Source organism: Vidua macroura, chromosome 6 (genome assembly GCF_024509145.1).
Source record: "Vidua macroura isolate BioBank_ID:100142 chromosome 6, ASM2450914v1, whole genome shotgun sequence".
NCBI classification, from domain to species: domain Eukaryota; kingdom Metazoa; phylum Chordata; class Aves; order Passeriformes; family Viduidae; genus Vidua; species Vidua macroura.
In genome coordinates, this window is record NC_071576.1 from 45,451,391 (window position 1) to 45,470,437 (window position 19,047).

The window sequence follows — 19,047 nt, forward strand, 5'->3', positions numbered from 1 at the left end:
TGGAGGGAAAAATAAAGTACAGACTTGAAAAAAGCAAAAAAAAGAAAAGGTTTTTTTATTGCATGCTGGGGTGAGGACTGCTGCATCTTTGCCCTTTCGCAACACTAGCTATGGCAAGCGCTACCTGAGGTGGGCCAACCTGCCGCTCAAGTCTCAGGTAGCCCTGCTCCTCTCTGCTCCCCAACAAGAGAGCGCGCCTGTGGCGGAGGCTGCTGATACGCGTGCCCCTGCAGAGGGGCACCCTTCGGGGCAGCGGTGAGGGCGCGGGCATCGGCGGCTGCCTGGGGGCTGCCTTTGAAAGCCAGCGGGGATCCTTCCCGGGCGAGACTTGGAAGGCAGATCTTCGGGAGCCGATGCAGCCCGGTATGCCTGCCAGGCAGCAGCGCAGAGCAGCGGGAGCGCGTTGTGCCCGCGCTGCTGCACACGCACGGCAAAGCCTGGGAAAAGTCCCTTTGGCTTAGAGACAGCAGTGCTCGCCTGCAGCAGCCGGCGGGAAGCAGAGGCGACCCAGCCAGCGGGAGCCGCGGCGGGAAGGGGCTCTGCTAGCTGCAAGATCCGGGTGCAGAGGGGCAGCGTCCATGTTGTCCACACGGACACGCAGGGGTGGCCGCGGGGGCTCGCTGCCGCCCAGGCGGGGCTCGCTGCCCGCAGCAGGGCAGGCACGGCGGCCGGGGCGGCAGGGCGGGAACGCCCGTGCCTTTGCCGGGGAGCTCCTCCGAGCCGCGCGGCGGCTGGCGCCGACACCTGTGCCCGTGTGCACCTAGAGGGGGACCCGAGAGAGGACGGACTCGGCGATCTCCCTTCTCCCACCCCGCCGAGACTAGGGGCGCCCTCCAGTATTTTGGGCAGGGGCTCGGAGTGCGGACCCTCAGCTCTTCCCCTCACCTGCGGGGCGGCCGCGGATGCGCGTAGCCCCCCTTCCACCCGGGGCCGGCAGAAGGGGTAAAGCTCCCATCCCGGGTAGCAGTACGCAAAGAAACCGTGCAGCAAAAACTTTTGTCCCCTCTTCCCTCCCGAGCTGGACTCCGGAGGGTTACGAGGGAGAAGGAGGGAAGAAAGGAAGGGAGGGAGGGAAGAGAGGGGGTTAGACCGCTCTGCAACATTATTGGCTGCGTGGCCGGGCTGGTGCTCGCCGGGAGAGCATGCCCATTTGGGGGGGGGGGGGGGTGGGGTGGGTATAAAAGGTATAAAAGCCGGAGCGCCCCGCTTGTCCTCTCGCTCGTGGGGCAGCAGCCGGTAGCCGCGGGTAGCGAGGTAGCCGGCCCCTTCGCCCCGACCAAAGGGACGCACTCAGTAAACACAAAAGTGAGAGCCACCCAAGGGGCAGCCAAAGCAGGAGAGAAAGAGAAGGGAAGAAAAAGAAAAGGAAAAAAAAAAAAAAGGAAAAAAAAAAAAAAAAGGGCGAAAAACAACCCAGGGAAAAAAAAAAAAAAAAAAGGAAAAAAAAAGAAAAAAAAAAAAAAAAGGAGGGGAAAAGAAAGCGCTCGCTCGCTCTTTCTCTAGAATAACAGAATACCTGATCGTAACAAAATAACATCCTTCAGACAAAATCCAACAGGGACTTGACATACCAAAAAGGCAAGGCGAGGAGAACGTGCCAGGGATCGAGGAAGGCAAGCCAAAGCCGCGATCGCTGCCAGGGCAGGAAAGCAGCATGTCAAGCGCCGGGGCACATAAGGATGAGCGCTGCCGGCAGCCCGCCTTCCTCCCCGGCCCGCCGCCGCCGCAAGAAGTTGAGAGTAGCAGCGGCAGTGCCAAGGTAAGCGCCGCTCCGCGCTGGCCCTCCGCGGGCAGAACACGGTGGGATTTCCCGCGCCGTGGCGGGCAGAGCCGTGCCGCACCGTGCCGCCGTGCCGGGCACCGCCGAGCCATCCCGAGTCGCGCCGCTCCGCCGTCCCCACGCGTGTCACTAGAGGGACCCCGAGCGCCGGCCCAGCCGCGGCCGGCGGGGCGGCCCCGCTGCGGTGGGGTGCGCGGGGTATCCCCGGGGGTCCCTCCCGCCGCCCGCGCCCCCCGGCGGGGATGCTGCCGGCGGGGATGCTGCCGGCGGAGCCGCCCGCGCGGTCCCGCGTGGGGAGCGGCGGAGGGACGGCAGCGCGTGTGTGCGGGCGGCCGCGGCCGTGCGGGGGCCAGGCCGGGGCTATGCGAGGTCACTCAGGGCTGAGCGGCCCCCTGCTGCCCGCGGCGCTCCCTCCGCGCGGGGCGGCTGCGGGAGCGCGGAGACGCGCGGGGAAGGGACCGGCGGTTCTCCAGCTTCGGAGACCGGGGAGATTATTAAACTCTCTTCTGAAAAACACTGCGGTGTGTTTGGTCTCGGGAGGGATAAAAATACAGAGAGGAAAAACAAGAAAGTGAAGCCAAAATTGAGTGAGAGTTAATGGTTGGCGTGCAGTCTTCGACTTTCTGTGATTTTAATTTTTTTTTTCCTTCTTCCTTCCCTATGCTTTTCCTTACAGTAATTGTTTTAAGAGCGCAACTTGGAAAGGTTTTAGCACTCAGTTGAGCAGTAGGGAATTGGGGCACATGAGGGAACTCGGATTTAGCGTAACTGTACCAGCAGATGTGGCTGCCTCCCCTCCAGCCAAGGGTACTTCAGCACGGTTGCTGATACGCCAGGTCTCGCTAGGGTGGTGTGGAGCAATCAAGTGTAAAAACAAGGTTTGTGTGGGTGGTTTTAAACAGACACCTCGGGAGAGCCTCTGCTTTCAACCCAGGCTTCCTATACAAAATCAGTAGTTTTCTTCCAAATGCTGGGATATGCTGGGATGTGCTTGGAAGACTGAGGCATGTTTTTATTTGGGTTTGTTTATTGTCAGATTGTGTGTGTATGTGGGAGGCTTTTTTTTTTTTCCTTTTACTTTGCAGGGTTCAATGTGTTGGGATTTTTATTCCTCCTCTTGCCTTGATTTTAGAGTGGAGTTGAGGAGCCTGGGTCGTGGGGTTTTGTTAAGGATGACTTTGTGCTAAGGACATCTGGAGGTATAAAACTGACTGACGCTTCTGATTTGACTTCCACTGTGCTGTTTTGGACCCAACTTGACAGTTTTGGTGGGGGTGAATAGGTCAGAGCTGTAAATCTTGTTCCATGTTGTTGACACCCACACAAGTTCACTCAGCCTTTCAAAGGGGCTATCCCAGCTCCTGTGAAAATTCATTAAGGGATAAAAGGTTTGACACCACAGGTCCCCTCCCACCACTGCATGAAATTTGAGAGCCAAAATGTGTCTGTGTGTGTGTCCCAGTGCTCTTTCTGACAGGTGATCTGTTTTTCAGCCTGGCTGGAGGGCTGCTGCTCTGACCAGTCAACCCAGACTTGTCAGTGTGTGTCTTCCCCTTAATTCCTATAGGCTTCAGCACGAGTCCAGCTTGTCTCACGGAGCACCAGAGAAAAGCATTTCTGTACTTTTCTTTTTTTAAATAAAGCAAACACAGCAGGTGAAGTCTTATTTTTAGAGGGACTGAGGAGTTGGTGTGTTTCCAGCAGTGCATACGAGCACTGTAAGTGGCCCACCCTCTCCCAGCTTGTGTCCTGGGGCTGACCTCTCCGATCCTTCTTTGGATTGTCTTTGCTTTTAAAAGCTGATGAGCGTCTTAGCAGGGAAAGCAATATTGGCCTCCCTCGGCATGGTTGTGTGAGGGGTCAGGAGAGGTGGGGGGCACCAGGGGAGGAAGTCTGCCTTGGTGTTACAGCCTGGCTCTAAAGGGGTTAAAGTTGCTCTGCCAAGACATAAAGCAAGTTCAACGTGTTGTGGGAATATCATTTGCCAGTAGACTCCAGTCACCACAGTTCCTGATTTAACAGCTTAACTTGCTGTTAACTTTCCCTGATATACTCCAGGTTTTGGAAGGGAATGCAGAAAGGAGAGAGGAACAATAAAGAAAGGAGTTAAGTGAGGCTACTAAAACAGACTTAAATCCCTTCACTGGGTCCTGCCAGCTGTCTTTAGAAGAGTTAAGCAAGATTGCATTTCCCTTTTTTTTTTTTTTTAATACAATAAATCAAATATTTCTGGGCTGCATACCAAAATTTATGCAATACACTCTTACTCCCCAGTGGGGTGAGTAAATGGTACTGAATACCTCATTCACCTTTTTCAACTTGATTTTTCCACAGGCACAGTAGTTCTCCTGCAGCACATATAGACATGCGGTGCAGGCAGCACTTCCCTACCTGCCCCGGCCCCTGTCCCACAGGCAGAGGAGGCAGGTGCCTCTCGGCATGGAAGGCAGAAAGGTGACCCCCCACAGTGTGGGGCAGAGTGGGCTGCTGATGGGGACGAGCAGTGAAGACAAAAAAAGTGAGGGCTAAAAATAGCAGCAGTATTGCCAGCCTCAGCCATATGAATGTCCTGCAAGCCAGGTGCCAAGAATCAGAAGGTATTTTATTTTTTTTGAGCTTGAGCTAAACAGCAAAACCCCTGGTCCTCCTAAGTAGTTCTTATTTGTCTGACAACTCAGTGGTCAAAAGTTTTGTGTTTTGAAGCTTGCTTCTTCCAAGCTGTGAGTGGTTGGAAATATCCTTTCTCTTTCAGATGAAAAGAGAGGCTCTTCTGTGGCACAGCATGAGGTGATTCCTCTGCCTTCAGGTACTGCTGGGCACCTCATCCCTGTGCCTCTGCCCAAGATGCGGTTCCTGGGCGATTTTCAGCTGCCAAGGCACCTGCCTCTCACACTGGCTTCCATTATGCCTTTGCTCCTTGGCACCTCAGGGCATCATGGCCCAGCACCCTGTGCGAGGTTGGGCTGCCCCCGTGGGCAGGGGCAGCATTCACTTGGTGCTTGAGAGGTTGGCACATGCCCACATCCTGCTCCTTTGGGATTGCCACACTCAGAACCAGGTCAGCTCCCCACTCTCCTGGGGCTGTCCACGGAGAGGAATAATGCAGAGAGGCAGATGTTCAGCATCTCTCACAGGTAATCATCAGAGTAGCGAAACATCAGTCTGCCCTTTTTTTTGAAGGGGTGGAGTATGAGGGGTGCTGGGATGTGTAAACTGGGGTTTTCCCTTCTGACATGTGCCACTGGGTTTGGGCTGTTGACTTTTCTTTTGCCATGCTCCCTTTTAAATGCTGCACTGCTGCACAAAGAAGCAAGATTTTTTTTTTTTTTCTTTTTGCTATCCAAATTTTACAGACTGGGCCATCTGTCAATTCCCTCCTACATTGTTCTGTTCATATTAAATTGCAATGAAGGCCAGACTGAAGAAGGAATTAGGTCAGACAGGAGGTTTTATCTCTGTTTTTGGGGAGATATTTGTTGCCCAAGAGGCATCATGGTTTGGTTTGCTCAGCACAAGCCTGGATGCAAGGGATGCCTGAGCTGTACTCTGAGACTTGGCAACTGGGCCTTTTAGCACATTGTGGCCTCTTGGCCCCCGACTCCCCAGCAGCTGGACATAAACTGTCGATGCAGCTGATTCAGCAGCAGATCCTCAAAAAATCCTTTAACAGTCTCAGGTGGGAGGGTGACTGCACTGCAGACCTGCCCTCGGGCCCACTCCCAGCACACCACAGCCACTCAGAGAGAACCCTCTGTGCTGGACCTTTCTGCTGGCTAGGGGCTGCCAAGAGGTGTTTGGGGGTCCCTGGCTGTGGGTGCAGTGCCACAAGGCAGGATTACACAGGAGTTCCAAGGTAGGAACATCCTGCACATGGCAGCCTGCAGCTGAACTGGTTCCAGTGGCAGCCTGGCTTTGTGTGTGGTGCTGGGGATGCCAGGAAAGGCATGAGAGGAGCATGAAGGATAGAGAGCAAAGCAGACCCTCTCCAGGGAGGGAGAGGCCAGCAGTGTGTGCTGATACCTTGTCTGAACCTGTTCTGCACTGATCATACTGCTTCAGATGTGAGTTACTCAGAGGAGCTTCAGGTGTGATTTAAGGGTGGTACAAGTCACCTGTGCAGCCAAGAGATTCCTCCTGCATTGTCCTCCTGCACGCTGTGTGGGGTCCAAGCCCTCCTCAGGAGGAATTTGGTGCTCAGGTTTTTGGGCATCTGGCATATCTCACACTGCCATCCCACTTCATCCTAAAGCCTTTGAGCTCTACCTGGACACATGAGGAGCAATAGCAGTCAGCATGGCTGGTTGAACCTGCTTTGGCAAGAAAGCCTCTCTTTTAGCAGAGATAGGACCTTGTCCTTTTGGGAGGTGTCCCACTTCCTTTGTGCTGCTTTATTCTTGTTCCATTTCATTTAAGAAAGGCTTTATAATAAAATATGAAGGTTCTTCCAACCATTGGTGTGAATTTGCTCATGTTCAACAGCTGAGGATTCCATGCCTATCCTAATGCTTGGGACTAGAAACCGAAAGCTGTTCTGTCTCATGTTTCCAGTGGAGAATGAAGTCTTGGAGGTATTCACAGGGCTTAGACTCATCATGCTGAGCAGCCATTCAGTTCCAGCCACCGGTGCAGCTGGTCTGGTGCTTGCACCAACCAGGTCTTGGGCTGCAGGTACCCAGCTGTGCCATGACACCCTCTTTTGGGTGCAACTGCTCTGGCAGCCATGGCGAGGCGGGTGCAAGCTTTCCTGCATGGGTCTGCTCATCCCTGCTTGTGGGAGGGGAGGATCAATTGAAAGGTTATTGGGACATCTTGAGCCAGTGATGGCACCCTGGGAGCTTCTGTAGCCTTTGTGTGAAGTCTGGGGGTTTTTTATTTGCAGAGTCATTAGGGCCAAAGGGACAGGGAAGGGTTTATGGGGTTGAGTTGGGTTGCAGCTCCATCAAGCTGGAGGGAAACTGCAGCACTGGGTAGTAAGTAAAGATGCTCTTTGCTTTAATGCCTGGTTTCTCATTACACAGCTACTGGAAGGAGCAGGGAGATGCCAAGGTGACAGAGGGAAGGGCTGGTGGCTGGTGCGTGGGCAAAGGTGGACTTAGTTGCATTTCACGCCTCCACATTAGCTATGCTCCGGATGACAGCACTGGGGTGCTCCCTGTTCCTGCTGCTTCAGGGGCATTTCCTGGCCGGAGTTATGGGGCGTATGGCACCTGGAAAGAGCTTGCAGTGGAGGCAGGGAAGGTTGCCAGGGGCTTGCAGTGCAGCTTGTGCAGGAGCAAGTATTTTCTGAGGAGCACAAGTGTTTTTCCACAGAAGGTTTCAGGTCTCCCCAGCATCAAATATCACCTGCTGACAAAATCTCACTCTCCCCTTGCTTCAGATCATCTCACCCTTTACTTTAGACTGAATGTGGAGGGAAAATGGTGTTTGTCACCTGTGCCACCAATGAACCCCTTTGTGTCGGGTCTGGCTCTGGCTTGGGGAGGCCAGCATGCAGCCTGCTCATTAGCCGCAGTGCCCACAGCCAGCATGAGCCTAACTGGGGGCACGGGATCATGTGGGTATCCTGAAGTCCCATATGATGCCTTTGATGGCAACACTGGCTGGTGGCAGATCTGTCACCCCGGCAATGAGCGCTGGCAGTACCTGAGACCTGGCGACACAAGCAATTGGGATCTGCATGTAAAAAAAGGGCTGAAAAAGGGACAGGAACAGGGTGGCTGGTCTGTTGTCTGGCTCCTGATGCTGCAGCAACAGAGGCATGACTCCAGCAGTGAAAGTGATGCTGTGTTCATGTTGGAGAGGCCCAATAAACAACTGTGGGCCACTTGATTTAAAAAAAAAAAAATTGAGGTGAAAAGGTGCTGGTGGTAAAACACTGCAGCTTGGCAGCATGGTGTCAGAGCCTGGTGCCATCCCTCTGCTCCTACTGTAATACAGAACAAAGTCCCTGCAGTGTGCTGAAGGGACCATTGCGACTGGAAAAGCTGGTCCTGGTCCCATCACTTGCTGATTTGAGACCGGCTTGTTCCTAGGGCTGCTGTCTCTCTTGTCTAGAGCTTTCAAGGGCTTCTGCCAGTCTTGCTGATCTCTGCCAGCACAGGCTGAGCAATACTATGGCCATCAAAACTCAAGCAGGAGGAACATCCCCCACAGCCCACCCAGACCTTGAAACCTCTATTTTGGCTTTTCCTGCTGCTGATCCCTGTCCTCCTGCTGCTCAGTAGAGCTCATGACTTGTAAGCATGATGCATTTATAGCAGTGACAATTTGAGTTACGTGCTACTAAAAATTCGGGAGCAAGGGTGTCTTTATTGCTGGCAGGACCATAGCAAGGGCCTCGGGGGACCTGCGCTAATTTCCTGGCTGTGCTGCAGACTTCCCCTGTGACCTTGGGTGAGTCATTTAATCTATCCTGGGCTTTGGCTCCATCTCCGAACATCCTGGGGGGGGTGAGGTAATATTCATTAACTGATATTATTCTCGAGTTGCTCAGATGCTATGGTGATGAAAGGTGGATGTGAGACCTAGTGTCTTGGTTGAATATTATTAGCAAGGAGAGAGGGTACTCTGCTTGAGATTAGGGTTGCTACCCACTGTCTGCTATTTTGATGTACATTTTGAGCTTACCTGTCTGGTCAAAACCCAGCGTTATTTGGCTGTATGTGTACTGTGAGGCTCACTGAGGGACTATAAAGCCTTGAGCCATTCATGGGTTTTGCCCCATCCAGTGGGGCGATAGCACCCTTGCTTTACACCTGCAGAGGCTGACATGGAGGTAAAGCTATTTGCTGGAGCCGAGTCTTTGAGCTAGTTAGCAAATATCCAGGGAGCTTCTTTTTTAATGCTCTGTACTGTCTGACACTGCCTTTACTCTCCCCAGTGATGCCTCAGGTGTGTTTCCCATGGGACCATATTATTCCTGAGGGATGTCTTCTCAGTCCCAGCGCTTGTCAGCAAACACAGCTTGAGCCTTTTGATTGCTTGAGCCTTATCTCTCTCACATGCTCGGGAGAAAAGCTCTTCTTCCCAGCTTTCCTCAAAAGCAGCTCTAGGACAGGTTGAAGCTTCACTTGATTTAGTTTTGCATGGACAGATTTTCAGACAGGACACAAAAACTTGTCCTCAGAAGAGGAAAAAAAACACCTACTGATAATAATTTGAATGAATTCCCTTTTAAAAGGGGGAAAAAAACATCACATTTTGAAAAAGCGGGGGCAATAAAAGCCTTTAAGAGGTAGGCTGAAGTGGGATTTTCCAATGAAAAAACTGCTTCAATGCAAACCTTGCGTGCCTGGAGCTGCTGCCGGGTGGGCCAAGAGCAGGGAGCTGGCTTTGCCCCAGTGGCTGTCGCAGCGCTGCTGCTCCTTCCCTGCAGCAGCAGCATCCCGATGTGGCTGGGCATCACCTCCACGGTGTGTTGCGGACGGGGGGCATGGGCGGGGGAGGTGGCAGAGAGGGGTTTGTCCCACGGTGCTAACGCTGTGCCTCTGTCCCCAGGTGCAGAAGATGTGCGCGGCGAGGCGGATGCTGCTGCTGCTCCTGGCTTTCCTGGCCTATGCGCTGGACTCGGCTGCCGCCTATGGCACGGCGGAGACCCTCTGTGGCGGGGAGCTGGTGGACACGCTGCAGTTCGTCTGCGGGGACAGGGGCTTCTACTTCAGTAAGTGCTGGGCAGCTGCCAGCAACGGGCAGGAGGCTGCCCCCACCCCACACCTTGCCTCAGCAGAGCCAGGCTGGGAGGGAAAGGAAGGGTTTCCCAGCTTGATGCTTTTCCTGATTTCTTTGTATATGGCAGTAGGCCAGGAGAGGAGCAAGAAAATGGACATGCTCAAGGTGACATGCACTTGGCACTGGTTTTAACGACTGTCTGGTACCATGGGGAAGCTGGGTCCCACATATGATGCTCAGGATAGTCAAATGTCTCTGGGGAACCATATGTGGCTGGTTCACCAGTGAGACAAGGGCAAGTCATTACAATAACGAGGATGTCTGCAGCCAGTGCTCTGCTGAGCTTGGGTCCCAGTTTATTTTGAAACTTTGCTGCCTAAGCATTGCATCCTGACAGCAGGCAGGAAGCTGAGCGCTCTCCCCTCGCGGGTAGGCTTTGCTTGGGTATAGCAGTACATTCTAGGCTGCTCCCAAAACTTTGTGACAAAGCTTTGTGACCTCCGAGCTACCACTGGTGAAGTTGTTGCTGAAGAGTGATGTCTTACCCCTTTGCAGGGCAGCTAATGCAAAAAAATGCAGCACAGCTGTTGTGTGCAGCGTGCAGATGGCTTCAGACCAGCTGACTGCAGCGGACTTTCTACCAGGATGCTTTGGGTCTTTGGACCATTGGCAGTACAATGGATTAGCTGGTAAACAGGGAGGATGAGGAGTAAACTAGTGACAATGGATGCTCAGTAATCTATGGGCAAAGGTGCCTCGAGTGTGATAACCTTGTTTTGGTGTTTCAGTGCCCTGCTCTGCCTGGGAGTGGGAAGACACTGTATCTTGCTCCCCACTGAGGACTGAGCCACAGGGTGACTATCAACAGGAAAGATGAAAAGCCAAATAGAGGGGAAGAGGATGGAGATACCAGCTGCACATGGTGCTTTTGGCAGTCTTGTCCCTGCCTTGGGAAAAGGAATTAAAAAGTCATTTCAAGTAAACAGGGTGTTTTTTTTGAGGAGTAGGGTTGAGAGCCAGCCTCCCTCTTGTTCCAGTCTGATTGTGCAGGGAACAACGTGGTGCTGCAAAGTTAGGGAATGACTTTGGATGTTCTTTTCCAACCTGGATGTCCCTTCTCAACCTGGATGCTTTACTAGACTTGTCTCCTGCTGCCTGCTGATGTTGAGTAGAGAGAGGTGCAGGGATCCCACACTCAGTCACAGCAGGGTTCAGGTTGGGAAGGGCTACAGGTTCAGTTTAGGGCAGTTGGTTGAGCTGCAGGTGGCTTTGCAGCCCTCTGGGGGCAATCCCCCTGCCCTATCCCAGCTGAGCAGCAGGATCTTCTCGTGTCTGCCTGGGTGCTGTGGGCAGGTAGTGCTTTTGGGGTGCCCTGGGTGCACTTCCTCGCTGTGATGGAGCCAAGCAGTGAGGTTTTGCGTGGCAGGTGCCCTTCCTCTCTTCATCTCCCCTTCCCTTACCAGCATGGCAAGGAGGCAAGTGCCTCTCCTGCTCTCACAGCTCTCCCTGTCCCTCTATATGTAGAGGAGCATCTGTCTCCCTTCCTGCTTTCTCTTCCCTCCTCCCTCTCTCTGGGGATGAAAGGGAATGGGGCTTTTGTTTTAAGGTCAAACTGACCTTTCACCTCAAATAACCCAGCTGCCCAGGCCAAAATAAAAACACTTTTGAAGGCAGACAAGTCTCTTGGTGCCAAGTGGCCAGTCAGGTGCTTGCAAGGGGGTTCTTGCTTTGCTTCTTTTTGTCCTCTCCAGTCTTCACCTTTTTGAATATTTCTGGTGAGACCAGGTACTGGGGGTGAAACACAGTCCAATATTTTAACCCTTTCAGGATCTGACCAGCCTGTGCCATGCAGGGCTGAAGATGTTTGGGCAATGCCTCTGCTTGATGAAGGTTTTGGACATCCCCATTTCACTTAATTTTTCCCTCTCTACCTCCATCAGTTGGTCTCATCAGTGATTATTTCTGACCATGTTCATCTTCACTCCTAAACCCACATGGCTGTGCTATTGCCACCATGTAGATGCAATAGGTCACAATTGTGTTGCACCATTGTGGGTTTATATCTTAAAAGTGGGCCTGGGTTTGTATTGAGCATCTCACAGACTGGGATGTGTGACCTGATGAGCAGCCTGTGCTAAAGCAGCTGTTCACACAGGAAAGAAATTACTTGGGGAGCCTTGTCCTGTGCATATGCGAGGGCCTGCTTGCTGGACAGGCTGGTAATATTGAAAAAAACAAAAATGGTATGAAAATCCATTATTGTTTTTTTTTTGTTGTTTTTTTTTTTTTTTTGCTGAAGCAATTATTTAAGAACTTGTGATGCTCTGCATTCTTGCAAGAGAGCACTTTGCTAGTGAAGCTGGCTGTGAAATACAGTAATCTTTTCATCAGTGCAAGGGGGATGCATGCACGGATGGTGTCCTGGGAGGCACCACAGCTGGCAGGTGCTTGGGGCCGAGAATGTTGAAGCTGCCTTCAAGAGCTGGGGCTGCAGAAGAGCTGCACTAACAGGGGCAGGGCTGGCAGCACTGAGGTTATCTAGCCATGGGACATGGTGGACATGGTTATGCCAGCTCTATCCCAGGCATGCAAGGGCAAGCTAGAGCTGAATCTTGAGCATGCTTTGCTCTGCACTGGTGATGCTTCCTCTCTGTGACTTTTATGTCTTTTGGCTTGACTGGCAGCTGCTGTCAAGATGGTGACTTCCTGCCATGACACTGTGGCAGGGTTGGTACCCCTGCTCCCCAGCACCCACCTAGGGACAGTGGCACAGCCCATGGAGGGATGCTGAGTCCAGCCTGGAGTGAAAAGCAGGGCAGGTCGAGAGGAAGCCTCAGCCCTGAAGTTGCTGTCATGCAGCACTGGCAGGGAAGGAGAAGGGGCTGCAGGGGGAGAGGCGGCCGACTTCTCTGTAAACAACAGCTCCTATTTCCTCCTTTCCAACAGCTGATAAGAATTTAGCTCTTTGCAGCCGCTTGTGCTGACGGGGCACATTCTTGCGCACCCGCCGCTCCTCCAAATAATACTAGGAAAAAGCAGGGGAGAAAGTGCGGTCCCGGGGTGGGGGAGGGCCAGGCCGGGGGCACTGGGACAGGGCCTGGTGCTGCACAAAGGCCCTCTTGTTGCTCCCAACATTCCTGCGACAGGGGCACAGGGACTGTTTACACCCAAAGTCCCCTTCCACTCGGCTGACCGCCTGATTGACCGGAGGAGAGTGGACCCAGCCAGGGTGGCACCAACACCATGCACCCCTCCCTGCAGCATCTGTTCAACCCCAGTGAGGGTGGGGAGCCAGGAGCAGTGGGGTGTTCATACTAGGGAAGGGACCCTCCTGTTCCTCATGGCAGTGGGCACTGTGCCTAACCCCAGGCAGCTGGAGGGCTTCACACTGCCAGGCTTTGCATCACAGGACTTTGCATCTCAGGGCTTGTCCCCTCAGCAGTGCTGTAGAAGGTTTCGGTGAAGCACAGTTTTGGGAGAAAGGGAGCCTAGCCATTCATTGAAGGCTGAGAGGAAGCGCATTTCCTCAGGAGGAGGAGGTCGTTGCTGTGGTGGGAAATGACTCACGTGCCCTGGCGATGCCGCAGCCTGCTGCCCACACAGTTCTCCCCTGCGGGCAAGGGACAGAGTGGTAAAACCCTCCCTGGGTTTGGCAGTGGTGGTACAGTGAGATGCCACCCATGGGCAAAAGCCAGGAAGTTCAACCTTTAGTCCCTGTGTAAATTGTGTTACAGAACAAACGCTCTTCCCAATCCAGGTCAGCAGCAATATTGCTGTTAGCCAGCAATGTCCTGTTGTCTCCAGGTGCTTTCTGAGACAATCCCTGTTTGTTATGTTTGCTTATTTTTTTTCCTAAAGTAACTCTGCCCCAGAGGATTGTAGTGGCATTTGGCAAGGTCCGTACGGACAATTATGTAATGGAAACGTGCCCCTATCAGAGAGTCACAGTGGAGCTGGCAGTGGTGCCGGCAAGGGGAAAGGCTTGCAGCAGCTTTGTGCAGGAAAGAAAGAGCAGCACATTGGGGCTGGGGGCCACACATGTACCTGACGGCCAGGCAGGGGCAGGAGTCAGGGAGGAAGAGGCTGTGTCACTGTGGTGGTCCCTGCTGGGAGCTCACCCTGGTGGTGTCACACCTGGGCATTTGCAAACACATGCTGTCATGATCTTCCCATGCGTACCTACACCAGAAATTGCCCTTGAAGGCACAGTGGTGAATATAGTCCCACTTTCCTTATTGTTTTTCTCCTCCCCTCTTCTTTCCAAACAAACACATAACTGCAAGTGGGAAACTTCTGTTTTTGAGAGGAGATATGTAACCTTTGAAAACCTCAACTTCTCCTCAAACCATGTGTGTCATCACTTGTGCAACCTTCTGTTCAGCAGGAGTGTGAATGTAGCCCTTAGGGAATGTTCTAGCAAGAGGGGGTGACTTTAATTTTTTCCTTTTTCTTTTCTGAACTCTCCTTCTGCCCATATCAGGATGCCTTTGTGGAGCAGCTTAATGCTTCAGCAGCCTGCCATGGATTCAGTTGGGCACTGGAATTGATAGGATCTAAACAGGGGCCAAGTGTGGTGTGGGGTGTTGCTGGAGTGCACCTCTCCCACGTATCTCACTGGGCATTGCATGCACAGAGAAGAAAGCATGCAGCTGGCCCTAATCTGGCTCCTGTCCCTGTCTCCTTTGGCCATCACCACCCAGACTGGCATCACTTGAGCTGTGGGCACCCAATACATCTGCCCTACCTTTCAAGGGAGGGCCCAATCCAGTATTTAGTGACCACAAGGGAGAAAATTAAACTCCTAAAAGTGATTCCTTCAATGAACCTTTGCCAAGGGTGAACCAATCTTGTCATCTCCCTGTGGAGCTGGTTAAAGGTCATGCCTGAAGTTCTTCTAGAGAAAAAGAAAAGGAAGATGGTGGCACAAGGGGGAACGAATGTGGACAACAAAGCCTTTGAAATGACTCCCATAGGCAGGTCTCATGGTATGGGTCAGCTGCCCCATCCAGCAGCACACTGATGCTGCATTTGTTTGTGAGACCTCTGAGCACGGTGGAAATGCACCAGCATGGACCAGAGGGCTCGTGGCCTATGAGAACACGACTGACTTTAACAGAGAGCAGGTGCTCTGCTGTCAGGTTATTACAGAGGCAGCAGCGAGGTGTTTTCGTGGTGTTTTGCATGCCAGCATTGTGCACATGGGGCTCCGTTGTGCATGGAGAACTGTATTGAATATGCATGTTTGCACTGCACATGTGGGGCTGCATTGAATGCACAGAACTGCATCCCACATGCACATCTGTGTTGCACATCTGGGGCTGCTTCTCACATGTGGGGTTGCACTGTATGCATAGAGAACTGTGCTTTACAGCCTTTGTCCCGAGGCACTTTGGGTGGGCATCCAGGGTGGGATACCCTCCAGGGAAAGTGGTCAGCTCCATGTAAACTAGCCTTAGGTCTTCACCAAGGCCTAAGACTGGAGTGCCTGCTTCATCAGGAGTGCAAGGGGTGTGGATCATGGGTCATGCACAGGGCTGGTGTGGACAGTGGTGTGTGTTCCTGCAGGCCAGCTGGGAGGTGAGGGCTCAGCATGCCACAGTGAGCAGTGCTAGGCATTGCACTTATATCACTCGCTCTCAGTTTTCCCTATGCTCAAAATCTCTGGCTGGGATATGGTACTGGATCCTGTTTGCAAGCCCCACTGTTGCTGGCCTCTGCTTCCCTCCCTCAGAGCACCTTGCACTGGGAAGAGGTGCTCGTGGCAGTGTGCAGAAGCCTGGCTGCAAACCTCACAACAGAGAAGAGCATAACATGCTACATGCAAAAGCATGGTGAAAATCCTTTTGTTTTGGGCCAGTTTACATTCTGGAAGGCACAATTCCCAAGCAAATTTGCTTTGCATCAGAAGTTCAACTTTACCCATAAAACTGATGTAAGCTTTTCCTCTGGAGCAGGCCATCATTAAGCCATTGGCCATCATTGGCCATCATTAAGCAGTGATATGAAATGCACTTGGTCATTGCTGCACCAGACATGGGCTTTTGCATCCTTCTGCAGGCAGAAATGGGAGAGGAACCCTTATTAAAAGATTAAGTTTAATAGCTATTCTTGGTGGCTGTAGGAGCTTGTATTCTTTCTGCAGCTGTCTCAGAGCTGTCCCATCTGGTAAAATTTAGCCGCCTTGGTTCGCTTCACCTGCCTGAGTGTTGATCCAGTGGAGGGAGGTTGGCAGCCACAAAGCTGTGCTGCTTCTTTCTAATAAAATTTGCTTGCCAGTATCAGCATTGGAGATGGTCACAGTAATCGGCACAGTGCTGGCGGTCAGGCTGGGCTTGAGCTTCCTCACCTCAGCTGAGCCCGAGAAGGCCATCCATGCCAGAGATAGAGGAGGGAGATAAACCCCCATAATTTAAAGTGCCTTTAAACTGCTGCTGGAGGCACGTGTTGGCATCAGTAGCATTTGTCTGGGAAAGTCTTAACGTGAGACTTGGCTGGTTTGCGGGCATGTATCAGCTGGTCTGGGAGAAGCGCTGCTGTGTTTGAAGGACATGGGGCCCACCAGTCTCTGGTGGCTGGTGATGGAGGGATGCCTACAAGGAATTGGGGAGAGGGTCCAGCCCAGGTTGGTGGCTAATGCTGAGATCTCTGCTGTTGCAGGTAGACCAGTGGGACGAAATAACCGGCGGTTCAACCGGGGGATCGTGGAGGAGTGCTGCTTTCGGAGCTGTGACCTGGCTCTGCTGGAAACGTACTGCGCCAAATCTGTCAAGTCAGAGCGAGACCTCTCTGCCACCTCCCTGGCAGGCCTGCCGGCACTCAGCAAGGTGAGGAGGCTGCGCAGGGATGGTGGCCTTCCTCTGAAATAAACAGAGAGAGAAAAGATGGGAAGGCCGTGGGTGGAGAGAACAAACCCCAGCTGCAGGGTGTGATGTTTCTGCAGAGCTTTTGTGAAATAGCCACCACCGGCAAGTCGTGCCAAATAGCCTGCCAAAAGTCAGCTCTTCGGAAGGTGGGGAACCAGAGGTGGGCTAAGTCACAGAGTCATAGCATGGTTTGGGTTGGAAGTGACCTTTAAAGGTCACCTAGGGCAACCACCCTGCAATAAGCATCTACTGGATCAGGTTGCTCAGAGCCCTGTCCAACCTTTCTGTGACTGTTTCCAGGGATGAGACAATATTTCCATGGGAGGGATGGAGGTCCAAGAAGGGAATCCCCATCTGGAGAGCGGGCAGGCTTGAGTGGAGGCTAATATTGCTGTCCCTCTCCTTGCAGGAGAGCTTCCAGAAGCCCTCGCATGGCAAGTACTCCAAGTACGACGTGTGGCAGAAGAAGAGCTCCCAGCGGCGGCAGCGGGATGCGCCCAACATCCTGCGGGCTCGCCGGTACCGGTGGCAGGCGGAGGGGCTGCAAGCGGCCGAGGAAGCCAAGGCACTGCACCGTCCCCTCATCTCCCTGCCCAGCCAGAGGCCCCCAGTGGCGCGAGCCTCCCCAGAAACGGTTGGCCCCCAGAAATGAGCCCTGACCAGCTGTCTCGATTTTTGATCTCCTGGGGGAGGGCGGGAGGACTGGTGATTCCCGACCCCCAAGCCTCTCCGTCCCCAGGGCCACTGAGCCGAGGAGCGGGGCGGCAGGACATCCTCACACTGCTCTGGCCCCAGCCAAACAACTGACACAGCAAGGAGGGGATGGCGGCGGCGGTGGCGAGTAGCACTGCTCCCACGGCATCTTCCTTTTGGGGTGGGGGGGAGGGCTGTTTTTTTTCCCACACCTGTTTTGTTTCCCCGCGCCCCCGGTATTTCCAAACTTGTACTTGTGAAGGGACAGTCTGGCACTTGAACTTTTTGCTGCTGGGTGCTGCATGACATCCCCGGTGCCAACGCCAGAAGACAAAAGAAAGAGCAAGCGGAAAAAAAGGATATGAAGTCAAATCCTTTTTTTAATATTTTTTTTTTCTTGAGAAGCATCCATTCCGTGTCTTTCTTGACAATAAAGTGAAAAAAAACAATAGAATGGGGAGAAACATTGAGGGATAAAATTTTTTTGCCTCATTCCCACCCCACTTTTTTCTTCTTTTTTTTTTTTTTTTTTTGGGTTTTATTTTTTTTCTTTTGGTTTTTCTTATAAGTTTCTTTTGCACCTTTAAAAGAAAAACGTACCTGAGAAAAAGTTCCGAGGAGCCCCATCTGTGTTTTTGTGTGTGTGCTTCATTACAAGATTCCAAATCAACTTGCACCTTTTTTGAAATCACCGATGACGGGAGAAAGAGAGGAAGAGGAGAGAGAAAGCAAGAAAGAGAGAAGGAAAATGAAAGGAGAAAGAAGAAAAAAAAAAAAAGTGAGCTGATGCTCACTTTAAATGGAGGAGGCGTCTGCATTGCACATTTGCCACGGATTTAGTTGATTTATATATATAATATATTATATAACTTTTTTGGCAAAAAAGCACTATTTTTATGGGACATTTTGTGTAGTATCTGAAGAGGGATTGTAATGTTTAAAATGTGTTATGGTGCTAAAGTAAGTTGGAAGGGAAAAAACCCAGAAATAGCAAGGGAGGGTGGGGAGGGAAGGACAAGATAGCAAATACTGAACTTGAAATTTTAGCTTTTCGTTTTAGGAAAAGTGTGATAAATGTGTTTCTTTTCTCTTCTGAAATATAGCTTGGTCATGACCATATGAGCTAGTTGGCTGTTACTCATGTAAACAGATGCACGCACACAGAATACATCGATACACATCTTTTTTTTTGTTTAAAAAAAACAAAAACAACACAACCACTGCTACTTAAACTGAAAGGGAACTGTTCTGGAGACGAACTATTCTGAATGGTGAAGGTGCTGCCAGTTAGAACTCAAGGCCCTGCTTCTGCACAGACCCCCTTGCCATGGAGACCCCCTGGACCCCCTGGAGCTTGGCTTCCTGAGCCAAGGGGAATCTTGCTGTTCCCTGTCCTTGCTGGAGTGTCAATGGTCCAGCGAGCAGGCGGGCAGGCAGTCCTCACACCGAGCCCCTGCAGAAGCAGCAGTTCCACGCCCTGCCTTTTCCTTCTCTTGCCCTTTGCGTCCTTCTCGCTGGACCCTTGCGTCCCTGCCCTGCTTTCCTCGTGGCACTGCGCAGGAGGAAGGGCTGCACCTTTCCCTGGGCAGCCGCAGGGCTGGGACTGCTGCACGGGATAGGGGAAAGGCCAGTCTCTGGCTCAAGGCTTGGGACTCAATGAGCAGATGGGTTTGAGAGGTGGGCAGAGGGCTGTAAAATAGGTTGGGTTTAAAATTATATATATTATCTGTCTAGAAACCGTAAAAGGGGGGGGGAATCAATTACATCTCCCTAATATACTCTCACTTGCTAATAAAATGGGGACACTCTGTTAACCAGTTCTGTACTTACTTTGTCTTATATATCCATACATTTAAAACATAAAAAAAAAAAAGACTACTTGAATTGTATTCTATTTCGTGGTTTGGAGGGGAGGGCTAGGGGAGTCTTGAGAGGGGGAGGATATTAATGTATAATCCTTTTGTTTGTTATTACCCTGCAATGTTGAGCCATGAAGCCTTTGTTTAAAAAAATGGCACTGCAATACACGACAAAGAAAATACT

The 19,047-nt window shown here is 52.1% G+C and overlaps 1 protein-coding gene across 1 annotated transcript; it reads left to right on the top strand.

Moving 5' to 3' along the window:
• The first annotated feature begins 1,430 nt into the window (after nt 1-1,430).
• On the top strand, nt 1,431-18,821 carry IGF2 (insulin like growth factor 2). The gene is made up of 4 exons (XM_053981448.1): nt 1,431-1,759; nt 9,278-9,440; nt 16,106-16,272; nt 16,721-18,821. The coding sequence occupies exons 1-4, from the start codon at nt 1,655-1,657 to the stop codon at nt 16,961-16,963; spliced, it is 678 nt and encodes a 225-aa protein (XP_053837423.1). The 5' UTR covers nt 1,431-1,654; the 3' UTR covers nt 16,964-18,821.
• The last annotated feature ends 226 nt before the right edge of the window (nt 18,822-19,047 follow it).